Raw genomic sequence first — 16,653 nt, 5'->3', positions numbered from 1 at the left:
TCCGGAACGGTTTCAAGGTCGTGCCGGCTACGCTCCGACCAAAGAAGAGAAGGTCATCTTTTTTGAATGCCTGAGCGAGTATGAAGGTCCCGTCCGGATTCTCGTCCAATATAAAGGGAATAATAAACATGGCGGAGAAAAAGTTCCAAAACTGAAGTCTCACGACCGCCACGTGATTATGACGCAATTGCTTCCGATTGCTTTGAGGGGCTCCTGCCGGAAAATGTTCGAGTAGCCATTGTGAAGCTATGTGCATTCCTCAATGCAATCTCTCGGAAGGTAATCAATCCGGAAGTTCTACCACGGTTACAGAACGATGTGATCCAATGTCTTGTCAGTTTCGAGTTGGTGTTCCCGCCATCCTTCTTCAATATTATGACGCACCTCCTGGTTCACCTAGTCGATGAGATTTCCATTCTCGGTCCTGTATTTCTACACAATATGTTCCCCTTCGAAAGGTTCATGGGAATATTAAAGAAATATGTTCGTAGCCGTGCTAGGCCAGAAGGAAGCATCGCCAAGGGCTATGGAAATGAGGAGGTAATTGAGTTTTGTGTTGACTTTGTTCCTGACCTTAAGCCGATTGGTCTTCCTCGATCGCGGCACGAGGGGAGACTAAGTGGAAAAGGAACGATCGGAAGGAAATCAACGATATGTATGGACGGCCATTCTCCGACCGAAGCACACCACACGGTTCTGACCAATTCCAGCTTGGTGGCTCCGTACTTTGAGAAACACAAGAATATTTTACGCTCGGACAACCCTGGGAAGCCTGAATCCTGGATTAGGAAGGACCACATGGAGACTTTCGGCAGTTGGTTGAGAAAACATTTAATGAGTGACGAAGATGTTGTAGATCAGCTGTACATGTTGGCCAAGACACCATCTTCGACTATAACGACTTTCCAAGGGTACGAGATAAATGGGAATACATTTTACACGATCGCCCAAGATAAAAAGAGCACCAACCAAAACGGTGGTGTCCGCTTTGATGCAGCAACCGAGAATGGGCAAAAGGTCACATATTATGGTTACATAGAGGAGATATGGGAACTTGACTATGGACCCTCCTTTAGGGTCCCTTTGTTCCGGTGCAAATGGTTCAAGCTAACAGGAGGTGGGGTAAAGGTGGACCAGCAATACGGAATGACAATGGTGGATTTCAACAATCTTGGTTACCTTGACGAACCATTCGTCCTAGCGAAAGATGTCGCTCAGGTTTTCTATGTGAAGGACATGAGTAGCAAACCGAGGAAACGGAAAGATAAGAAAACGATCGGTACATCATGCGATGATCCAAAGCGCCACATTGTTCTTTCGGGGAAAAGAAACATCGTGGGAGTGGAGGACAAGACAGACATGTCGAGAAGATTATAATATGTTTGCTGAAATTCCGCCCTTCAAAGTGAACACCGACCCAAGCATTAAGTTAAATGATGAGGATGCTCCATGGATACGGCACAATCGTAAGCAAGCAGGGACACAAGGAAAGAAATGATGTGTAATAATTTATTGTACCAAACTTTGTTGAATGGATCATGTGAATTATATTACCCGTGATGTGTTCGGTGTCCATTTTCGAATGATTCAATTGACTCGAGATAGCACTGATGATACATGAAATTTGGAGTGATTCAGTCATACTCCTGCATACAGGAAATTTGGAGTGACTAAGTCATACTCCTGCATACAGGAAATTTGGAGTGACTAAGTCATACTCCTGCATACATTAATTTTGGAGTGATTTAGTCATACTCCTGCCTAGGCGTATAATATGCATACTCGTAGTCTTCATAGCCGCCGCCGTTGTACTGGTAGTCGTGGCCTTCTAAGTTGCCGGCGTCGTTGTCGCTGCTGTCGTCGCTGTCGTCGGGCGGTGCTCGTGGCTCGAACTGAGGGTAGCGCAGGCGGGGGATATCGCCGGCCGTGATGTAGTCCATGACGCTCTGCAGAGTCCGGCCGTACCACCATAGCCGACGGCCGGCCTCGTGGAAGTTTCCAGGAGGCAGACCGTCCTCCTCATACCCGGCGAGCGCCCTCTCACGCCGATTGATGAAGAAGGCGTCCCAAGTATGCTGGTTATCGGGATGCCAGCGGGGATTCATCCGCTGCTCCGGCGTGAGGTCGAGGTAGTAGTGGTTCGTGATGGCCGCCCGGCGCGCAGTACCCTGAGGGACGGGAGGGACCGGCACGCCGCCGGCGCTTAGGCTCTAGCCGGCAGGGACGCGATAGCCCGGTGGGCAAGGGTAGTTCGAGGCGCAAAGCTCCTCCACCTGCTGGTAGGTTAGAGTGGGTGCGGTGGAAGCCATGAGAGAGTGATGAGAGATTGTAGAGATGTGATAATGCTGGCCAAGCCGGGCTACCTATATGTAGTGACAAATGGCGGGAAAAATGGGAGCGGGAAGACAGGAGGCGGGAAGAAAGAGGCGGGAATAAAGTGGCGGGAAGAAAGAGGCGGGAAGAAAGTGGCGGGAAGAAAGAGGCGGGAAGAAAGTGGCGGGAAGTATTTTTTTGATTTTTTGATATATTATTTGTATTTTTAAGAATTTGAATTGAATTAGTTTTATTTTTCTGATTTTTTGGATATATTATTTGTATTTTTAAGAATTTGAATTGAATTAGTTTTATTTTTCTGATTTTTTTGATATATTATTTGTATTTTTAAGAATTTGAATTGAATTAGTTTTATTTTTCTGATTTATTTGATATATTTTTTGTATTTTTAAGAATTTGAATTGAATTAGTTTTATTTTTCTGATTTATTTGATATATTATTTGTATTTTTAAGAATTTGAATTGAATTAGTTTTATTTTTCTGATTTTTTTGATATATTATTTGTATTTTTAAGAATTTGAATTGAATTAGTTTTATTTTTCTGATTTTTTTGATATATTTTTTGTATTTTTAAGAATTTGAATTGAATTAGTTTTATTTTTCTGATTTATTTGATATATTTTCTGTATTTTTAAGAATTTGAATTGAATTTGTTTTATTTTTATGAATTTTTTGATATATTATTTGTATTTTGAAAATTTTGAATTGAATTAGTTTTATTTTTATGAATTTTTTGATATATTATTTGTATTTTTAAAATTTTGAATTGAATTAGTTTTATTTTTCTGAGTTTTTCTGTATTTTTAACATTTTTAAAAACAAAAAGTAATTCGAAAAATACCTTTAGTCGCGGTTGGCCTCGCCAACCGCGACTAAAGGTCTGTGCGCGCGCGGGAACGAAAAACCGGCGAAAAAAGCCTTTAGTCGCGGTTGGGTTGGCCAACCGCGACTAAAGGGTACCCTTTAGTCGCGGCTCTCCTCCCCAACCGCGACTAAAGGGGGGGGGGCTATAAATAGTTTTCCCGAACCGTCGCCAAACACATCGTCTTCTTCGCCGCTCTGCTCCGTCTCTCTGCCGATCGAGAGCTCGCGCGCCCTGTACGTCGCCGTCGCCGAGCCTCGCCGTCACCGCGCCTCGCCGTCGCCGAGCCTCGCCGTCGCCGCGCAGACGCCGTCACCGCCGCCCTGTACGTCGCCGCCGCCCTCCGCGTACGTGTACCGCGCGCCCGTGTCGATCCGTACGGTAACGCCCGCGCGCGTCGCCGGCCGGCCGCCCCTCGTCATCACCGGCGCAGAGAAAGAGAGAGGAGAGGCGCCAGGCCGCCGCCGCCGCTCTGCTCGCCCCGGGGGCGCTCTGCTCGCCGGCGGCCGCCACGTGTGCACGCATGAGAGAGAGAGAGGGGAGGAGCGCGCGCAGACGAGAGCCCCGGCCTGCCTTTTTTTTCTTTTTTTTAGTTTTTTTGTTTTTTACTTTGTGTAACTATAAGTTTTTTTAATTAAAAACTAGTAAAAATTGAACTAAAATGGGTACTAAAAAAAGAACTAAAATTTTGACTTAATTAAAAACTTTGACTTAATTAAAAACTTTGTCTAAAAAAAGAACTAAAATTTTGACTTAATAAAAATGAACTAAAATTTTGACTTAATAAAAATTGACTTAATAAAAAATGAACTAAAATTGACGCCGTCAACGCGCCAACGCCGTCAACGCTACCTCTATTCAAACGCCGTCAACGCGCCAACGCCGTCAAGATGCGGAGTGTATTAAATGAGAAAGCTCAAGTGTGGCTTAATAAAAAATGAACTAAAATTTTGACTTAATAAAAAATGAACTAAAATTGTAACGCCATACCGTCGCCAAACGCCGTCAACGCGCCAACGCCGTCAACGCTACCTCTATTCAACGCGCCAACGCCAACGCTACCTCTATTCAACGCGCCAACGCCAACGCCGTCAACGCGCCAACGCCAACGCGCTCGTCCTCGCCTCCCTCTTCCGCGACACCCTCTCCCACCCTCGCCCCCTCCTTTTGCCACCGCTATTTCACCACCGCCACCGGTCTCTCGGTCACTTTTAAAATAACTTAACAAAAGTTTGTCACTTTTAAAATAACAAAAATAACTTAACCACCGCACGTATACGGATCGAGAGGGGGCGGCGAGGGTTATGTGTCCTCGGCACCGCCACCGCCCTTTCGCCACCGCCCTTTCGCCACCGCCACCGGTCTCTCGGTCACGCGGTCACTGCGTCCCCCCTCTCGCCTCCCTCGTCGCCCTCTCTGTTTATATGTAGAAGAGATGTGATAATGCATATACACAATTAATTTGTTTTTACTACATGTTTTCAGGACTGACATATGGCGGACGATAGAGCTGACCCGATTATGGACAACTATGATCCGGACGCTGAAGAACATATCTTCGGCATCATAAAAGGCGATGTTCTATATGTGCCGACCGGACAAGAAGAAGATGATATCTCTTCTTATCTGAACTTTGAGGGTGAAGATGAAGGGCATGGTCAGCAAGATGGTGCCGAAGAAACGTCGATAAACGACGATCTTCAGTTGGAAGTAGCAACCACCTCCGGCGCCGAGGTATATATATATACATTGAGCCTCTGGTGATACAAACTCACTGATTTGAATAAATATGTGTGTACTAACACGCGCGCCTCTCTTTCTTATTTTAGCCCTCGGCCGGATCATCGAAACAATCGAGTACGTCATCGTCAAAGCGTGGCGCAACCAAGACGATGAAAGAAGGAGAAACATGCACCATCGATGTTGTCGAGGAAGCAACCAGCAGGCCGCTGGAGCCCAGCAAGAACGCCACCAAGTTTGTCAGCCAATGCGGAGCCGTTGTTAGAGACAACGTCTCGATCACCGTCCAGGAGTGGAATGAGCCAAAGAAGGCACGTGTTGGCTTCACTTTTGTCGATAAGAGAACAAAAAAGATTGCTTCAAAAAGCTTATGGAACATTTCGTTCTACCTCCGGAATACCGCAAATACGATGAGGAGGGTAACAAGATTGCGGAAAACAAGGAGAGGTGCAAGCTAGTCAAACAGTTCACTCTTTCTAGGATGGCCAACGCATTCCAGAAATACAAGCAAAATCTAGCCCATGACTTTGTCAAGCCGGGCAAGACTCCGGATTTCAAAGGACAATATGAGAAACTGCAACATGATTGGCCAGAACTTGTGAAGCAAAAGAAATCGGAGCAGTTCCTTGAAATATCGAAAAAAAATAAGGATAATGCGGCCAAGAAAGAGTACAATCATAAAATGGGGCCAGGAGGGTATCGCTTTTGGCAGCCTAGGTGGGAGAAGATGGAGAACGAGCTGAGGGCGCGAGGAATCCGTCCAGGTACGGAGGGATGGGACCCAAGGGCCAAAAGCTGGTGGTACGGGCATGGGGGATCGCTGAACCCGGAGACGGGGAGTGTGTTTACCAGGGCAAAATAATTACACCCACCCAAAAGCTTATTGAGGCAATGAGGGATGCTCAAGAGGGGAGGATCAAGTTCAACAGAGAGAACGACGCCCTGACAAAAGCCCTCGGGAATCCTGAACACGGAGGACGTGTACGAGGCATGGGGCACATTCCGTGGAAAATAGGGTTCCCCCAGAACGATGACCCGTACGGTTACAAAAGCCGTAAGAGAAAGATGGATCGGGAAGCATATGTTGTGGCGCGGTTGGCATCGGAAATGGATGTCATGAAGAAAACCGTGAGTGTACTAGTAGCCGAAAGAGATGCAGCTCAGGCGCAGCATGAAGATCATCCATTGGATCTCGGAAGCCAGCCGCAGAGAAGCAGCGTGGCTTCCACGGAGGCCCCATCGGCTGGTGCACCGATGATCGAAATTACTGCACCGGAGCCTCTGGTGGTCGAAATTACTGCACCGGAGCCTCCTCGCTACCCCGTGGACGATATAAAGGAGATGAAAGCATGTCATCTGTATTATCCTATCGGGAACATGTCCATGAAGGTAGCCATCGGCAGTGCTTTACCACCTGGAGCACTCCACCACAACAACCCCATTCAAGATGGCTATGCTCGTGTCACGGTGGAGGACATAGTCCAAGGGTTTGAAGACCTGGACATTGACATTGCTACACCTGAAGGGGCGACAAGACTTGGAGATGTCAAGCGCCAGTTCATTCTATGGCAGAAGAAGTTTATCAAGTTTCCAGGCGAGGCGCCAACAAGTCCACCCCCCTACGGTGGTGGTGGTGGCGGCGGAGGCGGTGGTGGTGGTGGTGCTTCACCTACACCTCCTTAACGAGGGCCGACGCCGCCCCCCAATTCACCTCCGGCGGGTAAGCAGCCGCCGCCCCCTAGTCCGCCCCGGGCGGGTAAGCAGACGCCGCCCCCCAATCCACCTCCGGCGAAGAAGCAGAAGCAGCAGTCCTGGATTATTAACCCGGACCCTTACGTACCTAAGAAAACAAAGGTACCGGAGGTATCACTGAAGCCTCTCCCCACGAGGCCTTGGGAATGTAGTGCCGAGGAAGTCGAGGCGGGCGCGGCTGCTGGAGCTGCAAGAAGAAAATAGAGGGCGAGCCCAAGCCAGTATTTTCTGATGAGCAAAAGAAGTGGGCTAAGTCATTTTTGAACACACCGTCCCAAGCCGCAAAGAATCTGCCTGACGACTATGCACGTGAACTTCGTAGGCAAGCACTCGCGTTCAAGAGGAACCAAGAGTTGGCGGAGAAGCAGGAGAAGAAAGCCTTGGAGGAGGCCGAGAAAAAATTAGAAAGGGGGAAAGAAGTTGCCCAGCTCGGGGAACAAAGTAAACAATCGATCGCCCCGCTCATAGTGCAAGCCGCCGGTCCGGATGCCCCCGATATCATAGCAGCTACGGCAGCACATGGATTGACTGTAACGAGTGCCAGAGAACAAGCGGCCACCTTAGGTATCACTCTTCGTGCACTGTTAGGCCTTGATGAGGCGCCAATGAAGGACGTAGTATTTACATATGTGAAGAATGGCCCTCTCGTCGAGCCTGCGCAGGAAGAGGATCTACCTCGACAAATGAAAGGTCTGCTAAATTGGTACAAGAGTTACATAAAACTTAAAAACGCCAAAGACTATATTTATGCGGAAGTTAGACATGAGCATCACTTCAAACATTACTATATAACAATTTATCGGAGTGAATTGTTCCAGCTGTTCAATCTGCGCGACCTCGACAAATCTATCATCAGTTGCTACGTTCTGTAAGTGATTTATTAATTTCTACCCCATCTCGTTCATTGCCTACACTATATATTGTCCTAACTATCTTGTTGTGTACGCTATTATGCAGAATGAAGAAGCGGGAAATGCAAATAAGGAACATCCATGATGTTGGGTTCATTGACCCACACATCGTTAATTCATATGTGTTAGAACACCACCCCGCCGACGTGGAGGAAGACTCGTGGCGGTTTCTTAGAAAACAGGAACTCAAAAGTGATATTCTATTTCCTTACCATTTTGGGTGAGTGTTTCTGTCTTGAGCACATTCTCTTTTGTTTACTCCATGCATGGTATGTGGCTAATCGATGAGTTATATATGCATGACTGTGCATGTATCGTGTCCGCAAGTTCCACTGGATTCTGATGGTAATTCAATTTCACACCTCCACAGTTCTCGTCCAACACTCTCTGAATATGGATGCGGCGCTTTGGGCCGACATGAGAAAAATGATGCAAAAGTAATTGTTTTCATTCATTTGCGCTCTATATCGATCGGCCTATTTCGTTCATCATTTCCTAATATCAAGTAACTAATTAATAACTCTCTTGTTCATTTAATTTTCTTTGCCTCGTAGGGTTTGGAGACGGTTCGTAGATGAAAAGGTCGGTGAATTCAAAAAAGAGCTACATTTTAAAAGGGCAGTGCGGACGACTGGGGATATTCAGCCACCGGGGACCAATCTATGTGGATACTATGTTTGTGAGAGGATCCGGAGATACACCAATGAGCGGGACCAGTCGGATGAGATCAACATCAAGAGGAATAACCTCCGGAAGACGCTTAGTCCAGAAGCTCGCTTCCGACCACTTCAGGAGGAACTAGCTGGATGGTTCGCGAGGGAAGTCATCGATCCTACAGGACAACACTACGTAGAGGACGTAGAACTATACATGCATTAAATTATGTATGGAAACTTGTTCAAACTTGTATATGGTCCTCCGATGATATTGAATATATATTGTATATTCCTCTTGAATTCTTTTTGGTTCTAATTTCAAATTTGTTTGAAATTGTACATTCATATGCATGCATGTATGTAGTACCGTAGAATATGTGAAACTCCTTCAAAATTACAATAAAGCACAAAAGAAATAAAACAATACAAATTAAACGAGAAAACAGGTTTAGGGGGCAGGTTTAGGGGGGCCTAAAACCCTAAACCTGCGGCGGCCTTTAGTCGCGGTCGGCCAGAAGAACCGCGACTAAAGGGCCTCCGCCCCGACGGTCGCCTGGCGCCCACGTGGACGGGCCTTTAGTCGCGGTTCGTAAGCAACCGCGACTAAAGGGGGGGGCCTTTAGTCGCGCTACTTTGGTCGCGGTTCGCAACCGGTTGCGCAACCCCGACTAATGGCAGTTGCGAACCGCGACCAAAGGCCCTTTTTCCACCAGTGTAAGTAGATAAAGCCTGGCATTGATCCTAACCTATTCTGAAAGAATGTTCTCGCATTTGCTCTTAGCTACAGCCTGTAGGAGCATTTAGTCATACATCTTGCTGGTGATTGGCAGCTTGCACAGAATGAGGCAATAATCTAAAGGTGTATATGATGGTCCCCATAGGGGGTCTCACAGACGTTTGGATTTTCGGCCGTCAGATCGAGCTGACGTGGCGCGATCTTCGCCGTCGATTTCGTCCAGAGCAGCGAGGCCCTCGCTCGGTTCCGCATTTTATCCATGGGTCAGCTGATGAGCCCGCGCGGCCCGTTCCATCGCTCCGCTCTCACCCGCCTCCCACGTCCTCCTCTCCCCTCGCGCCCTCCCATCGCCGCCGCCGCCAGCCCCCAATCCCGTCGCCCCGTCCTCCTCAATCCCCTCGCTCCCTCTCCTCGCTCGATCCACACGCAGGCAGCCGCCTGCCAATCCCCCGCAGCCGCCGCCCCAGTCCCTTCTCTTCCCCTTCCCTCGGCCTCACCTCCTCCACCTGCAACCCTCGTCGGCCGGGGCGCCGCTGCCGTGCACACACGCGCAGAGGATGCCGCCAGGCCCTCGACAAGCGCCGTGCCGGAGCAGAAGAAGGCATCAGGGCCTCCACCGCGCCCATCCCTACTCGAGTCCAGCGATGGAGGGCATCTGGTGGCGACCACAGCAGCCTCCTCGCCGCCCGTCGCTTGATCTGCTCGTTCGGGCTCGTGGTGCTCACGGGGCAGACGGCGGCGGCCTCAACAGCGACCATGGAGGAGGGGTGCCACGCGGGGTGACCGAGCAGCTGTCGTTGGTGGCGGCCTCCTCCCTCGTCCCCTCCACCCTGCAGGTCTCTCGTCAAACTCGCCGTCCCCGACCACGACCATGGCAGGGAAGCTTCCTCTGATCCCGAGCACCGCGTGCTAGATCCTCCCCGACCATGAGCGCGGGAACCAGGTGAGCATCCTCGTCTCCTCCATCTGGTATGTACGCTGCCTCATCCCACATCTCTCTGTCCATTCATATTTGCGTTGGTGTGGCCCTCATCCTCAGCAGCACCAAGCTCATCCTCTGTTCTTGGCAGTCCAGATAACCCCTCTCTATCTCTCCCAATCTTCTCTACTTCTACCTCTAATTTTAGTGTTTGGTTATACTGTGTCCACAGCTCGTGAGGCCATGGACCAATAAGCTGCGCAGAGACAACTTTCATGGATAAATAAGGACGGGAGTCAGAGGCTGGCAGGTAGTTTTATTTTCTTCTACTTCATGTATACCTACTTGTTTTGATTTTTATTAGCAGAAATTTCAGCTATACCAGGAAGTAGACCATAATTATTGTGTAAAATTGTCTCTATACCTATAATCTTGTTTGGTCCATCTTGTGAACAGGAAAGAAACAATTCAAACAACTTGTATTTCATCGGAACGGCAGATCGCAGCGAGTTTATGCTTCCTTGCCTCAATGCCATGCTCTGCTTTAGGTACAGCTTTCCTCCCCTAATCACACTGCTTTGCTTTGGTCAGCATAATTGTGAAAATGCTTCTTGCAGATGAACACATCAAGTTAAGCCTAGATCTGGCTTCCTTTTTATATACCATTTATGCTTTCTTCATATGCATATGATTTGTTTTTTGTGGATTTCTAAATGAGGAGTGATGGTTTAGTGAACACTAACTGATATAGGTAGGTGGTGAACCATTTCTTACCTCTATTCTCCTCTGCTATGGCCTTATGGGCAACTACAAAAGCATAGAATATTGATTTGATAATCTACGATAGTCCCTTGCATCAGTTGTTCAACAACATAAATAAATACATAGCGCTCCAAGTTCGTATCAATCAATCTTGGTAGCTCATTCGTTTTTGTCATCAGATCTATTGCTTTGTTGCATCTCTGTCGTTACCTAGCATTCGTTTTTGTAAGATGGTACAATCTCTGCTGATTTGTATTCGGGTTTCTTAAATATTTTCTATTGATTTAGTCTCTGGTTCACATAAAGGAAGGTTGCACAAACTAAACTATGGTACTGCTTTGTGGAAATATTTTCTATTGATTTAGTTTCTGGTTCACATAAAGGAAGGTTGCACAAACTAAGTTCTATTAGTTTTTTTTAGAGAAAGCAAATTCACGGGTTGCTTGTTCGATGATATATTAGTAGCTTGGAGCCCTGAGTCGTACTGTTGTAACTTGGTTATCAACAGAACAACCTTTAGTGTTGTATTCATATTCATGCATCATGCAAGCTACTGTAAACAGCTTGATACAATTCATCAAAATAATTGATGCCACCTTGCAAAATTTTGTAGGCTCAAACAGTTTTCGGATCACTTCATGCCTTACAGGTAACTTACTATGATCTTCTCAACAATAGATCTTCTATGACAAATTATTCATGTATGCAGACATTTAGCCAACTGTGTTACTTTGATTTCACTTCAAGGCTTATTGAACTCAACTTGGCCCATGGATGGTTACTGATGCACCCGGATTTCCTTGACGGGGTCTTCTTATAGGTTAGATATAAAATGTGATGTTGTCTCCCTTATACCCAATAAGCACTTCTTTCATTCCAGTAACTAGAGGTAGAACCTTGAAATTATTTTCTTATCAAAATGAGAACTTCAAGATGAGCAACCACATAAAAAACTTCGCTTAACTTCACCTCAATTGCCTCGAATGTCTAATCTAAATTATCTCATATGCACTCTCATAATCATTGCACTCTAGATCAGTCATGTTGACCCAAGATTTCATTTCACCTGCAGTTCAATCTGGTTTTTGTACTGTCAGAGATGCACAACTGGAAATAGTTATTGGAAAAATATCGCGTTAGCCATTTTGGTTAGAACTGCGAACATATCAACTAGATCCTGGAGCAACTTGCGCAGCTATGGAAATTACATTAAGTATCTTCCTTCGGTCCCAGAGTGCACCAGACCAGATGGACTTCGTTCCTCCCAAGATTCCAGCAATTGGAATGTTTCCAGATACTGAATAATAGCAGTGATGCAGATACCGAGTGAGATGCTTCTAACTGTAGATTTATTAGGTATGATACTCGTTTGGAATAGTACAAGCTCTTAGTCACGGTGATTCCTGCTTCTCCTTCAGATGATTGGTAAACTAAAGCACTCGACGAGTACGTACAGGTAAATTATGTCTTTCTTGTATTAAGCAGAATATAGTAAATCAAAATACAACTTGTGTTAAAAGCAACACACCCTACTTTTATCAAAACTTATATATCTACTATCATGTGGCATTCAACTTACATATTTACTCAACCTATAGGTGAATTATGTTACTGTGTAGAATCTATTCTATTTGTGGTCCAATGGGGCCTAATGTGGTACATTCTGTCTCGGTATTCCAGATTGTATGTATCCATTTTGGTGCGAATTTCTCTTCTTTCTTTGTGTAGTCTCTGCTTCGTGCTTGCTTCCTCCCCCAGGGTCGGCATCTGCGGCGCCATCATCAAGCTTTTCTTCACTAGCGGAACGGGTTCTCGCTGTTGGAGATAAAACTTTATGATATCAGCTTATAAGATGAATGAGATGAGCTCACAATTTGAGACTGACAGCGTGTCAATGGCTGCAATGCAAGTGAGAGTGGTGGTCTTACCATCCCTTCTTCTTTTTCTTCTCAATGTTCGCCAGCACCTCCGCTTGCTGCCCTTTTGACATCTCAAGATCCTGCAATGCAATTCCATGGCAGCCAGATCAGATGCTGCCAATTAACTTGCAAAACATTTTGGAGAAGCATCAGGTATATGCCTGTATATGTAACCAGTACATTCTTGGTCGTCTCAAGCTCGGCCTCCATGAGAGCAGCTCTGCCTTATCGACATGCATCTTTATCGACATGCATCTCAGGGGGCTGGCTGATCGTAGTTTCTGCCCTTACATTTACTACTGACTGTTGTGATCACATAGGAGTAGTTTGACACTAGGTTTACTCAAACTACACCTCTTTTTATTCATTTTACACTGAACATGTCTGAAAACTGATTTTCTATTTACTTCTGCCTTTATTTTTGGAACTGATAAGTAGTGTTTTTAGGATGATCAAATGCAAAAACATTGCTCCAGAGAACTGGAATTTCATTTCTCACCTAAATGAGGGACCTGTAGATTCAAAGAACAAAATGCTCTCCAACTACTCATTTTTTGCATTATACTCCTGTACATTCAAAATAACTGATGCATAGAAATCAACATGTGCTTCAGATTGCGGAGCTCAACACATTACAGCGGAACTGGGAAGACGACGAGGGCGGCAGATGGCTTCGGCGGGGGAGGCGACAACTGATTGAAAATGGACTATCGTTATGCTTCACTGTTAGTAATATTTTCTTCTCCATTTTGAGCTGTACTACCTCCATCCCAAGGCTTAAGGCCTATATTTTTTTCAGAAAATCAAACTATGTCAAGTTCAACCAAGTTTTTATCAAAAATTATTAAAATGTAAAATAGAAAATTAATATTATTAGATAGATAATTAAATATATTTTCATGTGCTATCTTCAAAATATCATATTTATTGATAGATTATTCTGAAAATTTGGTCAAAATTTACTTGCTTTGACTTTTCCAAAAAATATAAGCCTTAAGCCTTGGGATGAAGGTAGTAATTCATAGGTCTGCTTTTTCTGGTAGAGAATCAAGCTAGAATTTGTTCTCAGATTTACAATCAAAGATTGGTGAGTGTTTCCCTATTGTAGTCTAGAGTAGGTGATGGTTCATGCGGTTTCGCTTGGATGCAACTCATATCATGTGCCCGTCATCAGATAGGAATTGATCGATTGACCAACCTGAAAGTGTGATGCTTCTTTGACTTTTTATTATGGTGTATGTGAGTGACATCATCTCTGTTACTATATTAGTACTTTACGGTCTTATCTGCGTGCTCTCATTTTCATTTTTATCAGCGTACATGTCCAATTTGTTAGGGAACATTTATGGTAAAATTATCTAATATTTAAATTCCTAGATGGATATTTCTGTACATTTCCCAATTATGTTATTTCTGCATGCTATTTGCCTATTATGGTACCGCCAATAAGATGTTTATTAGTCTTCTCTCGCCATGAGTCCTGCTGGTTTATAATGTGCTGACGGGATTCCTTCTATACCTGGTGTGGTTGTAAGGCTTTACTGTTAGTTGTTAGAATCTTACATGGGGGGAGGTGTTGGCTGAATTGAAAAGTTATAGCTTCTGTTACCTGGAATTTGGTTTCACTATTCCTACACCAAGCCCTGATAGACCGTTAGTTCACATGTTTTAGGTTGTTTGTTCTTTGGAGATTATTTCTCTGGTTTTCCATTTTGTAATGGATCACAAGCAAATATTGAATTCAAAGGAGAAATTTTGATAATTAGAAAGAAATATTAGCTCATGATCCACGTTGTTAGATCAGTTTCGTATACCATTAGGCAATTGTGTTTACCAATATGCTCACTTCTTCACAGTTTAGCGACTGTCACATCGATCTCTTAGACTTATAAACCAGTGGGTAGTTAAGCAAGAAAAAGGTCTCATGCACAAGTGTAATTTTTATAGGCTACCTTACGCAAATAAAGGTGTCACTGTATTTAGAAATAAAAAATGTGCTTCTTCATGTTTGAAGCACCAATGAATTGCCTGGTCCTTTGAATAAATAATCCACATATATCCTCACTTATAGGATTTTTTGAGAATTAATTGTTTTGCCTATAATACATGCTCACTGTGAAAAATCTACATGAGCATACCCCTGGATTGAGAAATATTATGTCTCTACTAATAGGGCATTGGCCCTTTCTGGCATGTTCAGGTGTTTGACATTGTTGCACGGACCTGGAAGGACACCGGCCAGCACTGCAGTTGTCTGCCCTCCTCCATCGCTATCTGCTTCCCTGGTGGCTGGAGATGTTGTCGTCATCCTTGCATCTAGAAGGGAGACGCGCATCCTAGGATCCTCTCTCTGTCTCCCTCTCTTCATGGGATTGGGGCCAGAAGAGGGAGATAGGTAGGCCGGATATTATTTGGTTTCTTTCACAGTGTAGCCTTGATTGCATGGTAGTAAAATCACTGACCTCAGTGATCAATGACAACCTTCTCTACCATGTTTGGTTCATCTGTTTTGTTACATTTGTGTTCATTAATATTCTGCATGTTCTCTTGCTTTTGTTGGATCAGAAAAGGTTGTCCAAGTATAAATATCGTTTCTATAGCATACTAATAATACTGTATATTTTCTCTTCTCCGTAAATTAATGATTGGTAGTGCTTTCTTTCCACTCATATGAAGATAAAAATAAAGGGCGCACTTCTAATCGATGTGTTTTTGTTCCTTTCGTATATCATACTGTATTAATTGAGTCATTATTAGTCAGAACCTGCATTTTCATCATATGGACAGTCCAGTAAAAATGGTCCTTTACAACATCTGGCTACTGTGGCTCATCTATTTTCATGTATTCCTATTTTTCTTATTTTGAAGTAGATGGAAATCCCAAATTGAACATGGGAGGATCGTGACGGTCGTTGCTCTTGCGTATTTTATTAGCTCGATTTTACCAACATTATTCCTTCTGTAGATAGCCCAACTTTTCCTTTCTTCTATTTCTATTTCTCTTTGTCTTGACATAGCCATCAAGTATTTTTCACTATGATATATTTCTCTATTTTTTTTGGTGTATATAAATGTTTCCTACTTCGTTTGTAACTTTGTGTGATTTATCGGAAGATCATCGTATCGATTTTGTTTTCTGAAACATAATAAACATATTATCATTTTCACCCAATTTTCGCATTGCTATACAAAATGTGCAACGATACGAATTTTACGGGATCGTGCGCCAAGGCGCACATCTAAATCTAGTAACTAAGAACCATACCAGACCATGACATCCCAGGGAAGAAGATGACCTTGCCACCGCTGCCATGTGATCCGGCTTCTATGATTGGCCCCTCATTTTTCAATGGCTACTGAGCCACTGGAAGATGAAATCGTGCCTCATCATAGTGTCCCCTTCGAACGAGGGAGATGGATTTGCCAGCGTGTTTGAAGGAGGACTTAAAAAATAAGAACACATCATCCTGACGTGTGATGGTTTGCTGCACGCACACACCGGATGACGAGCACCGGAGGCTCCAAGCGCGGTGAGACGGACACCGACTATGCGTGGGCACTCCCGGAGAAGGATTCGGGGGAGGATGAGCAGCCCGTGTTATTGCTGTTACTGGTACCGGCGGCGTTGAAGCCTTTGTCCTCGATCACGGATATGGCACTGGAGCCGCGGAAGAACGCGGAGCACCACACCAGCGTTGGCACCGAGCGTGAACGCCTCGATGATGGGCGTTGCGCTGGTGGAGATCGGGAACGCAAGGGGGAGTCAGGGCGCCGCCGCTTGATGGTATGGCTGTACGGGAGAGGCCAGATGGGATGGGAGAGTGCAAAAGATTGATTATGCTCTGATTATGGAGATAATGGGATGGAGAGAATGGAAGTGTAAGATTGCTTCCTTAAAATAGAACAACCTGATTACGCTTACGGATACTGTGATTGAGTGAAAATAGATTGTTTCCTAATTAAGTTTTGTTGTGATTGATTGACACCGGGAGTGCTAAAAATTGTTGTGAGATTGTTTCCTTATTAATTTGTAGCATGATTATTGTTTCCATAATTATTTG

General features: G+C 44.9%; 1 protein-coding gene across 7 annotated transcripts; it reads left to right on the top strand.

The window, feature by feature from the left end:
- The first annotated feature begins 9,583 nt into the window (after positions 1-9,583).
- Positions 9,584-15,222, top strand: LOC124677236. Of its 7 annotated transcripts, none has more exons than XR_006993995.1 (7): positions 9,590-9,961; positions 10,144-10,221; positions 10,368-10,459; positions 11,287-11,322; positions 11,421-11,493; positions 13,207-13,348; positions 13,604-13,856. XR_006993995.1 is itself a non-coding variant. In XM_047213232.1 (5 exons), the coding sequence occupies exons 1-5, from the start codon at positions 11,511-11,513 to the stop codon at positions 14,910-14,912; spliced, it is 468 nt and encodes a 155-aa protein (XP_047069188.1). In that variant the 5' UTR covers positions 11,500-11,510; the 3' UTR covers positions 14,913-15,222. The 7 variants fall into 7 exon arrangements, 2 of the variants coding, with proteins under 2 accessions (XP_047069188.1, XP_047069189.1); XR_006993994.1 differs by having other exon boundaries at positions 9,605-9,935; XR_006993998.1 differs by lacking the exon at positions 11,421-11,493 and having other exon boundaries at positions 9,584-9,935.
- Positions 15,223-16,653: the final 1,431 nt, after the last annotated feature.

Source organism: Lolium rigidum, chromosome 7 (assembly GCF_022539505.1).
Source record: "Lolium rigidum isolate FL_2022 chromosome 7, APGP_CSIRO_Lrig_0.1, whole genome shotgun sequence".
Classification (NCBI taxonomy): domain Eukaryota; kingdom Viridiplantae; phylum Streptophyta; class Magnoliopsida; order Poales; family Poaceae; genus Lolium; species Lolium rigidum.
The sequence above is the reverse complement of the archived record's forward strand: the minus strand, read 5'-3'. Positions and strand labels throughout refer to the sequence as shown.

Coding starts and splice junctions, on each gene's coding strand:
- LOC124677236 (XM_047213232.1), top strand. CDS start 11,511: ATGTTGTCTCCCTTATACCCAATAAGCACTTCTTTCATTCCAGTAACT. Junction 12,746..13,206: donor ACATTTTGGAGAAGCATCAG/GTATATGCCTGT, acceptor CATGTGCTTCAG/ATTGCGGAGCTCAACACATT. Junction 13,318..14,792: donor GACTATCGTTATGCTTCACT/GTTAGTAATATT, acceptor TGGCATGTTCAG/GTGTTTGACATTGTTGCACG.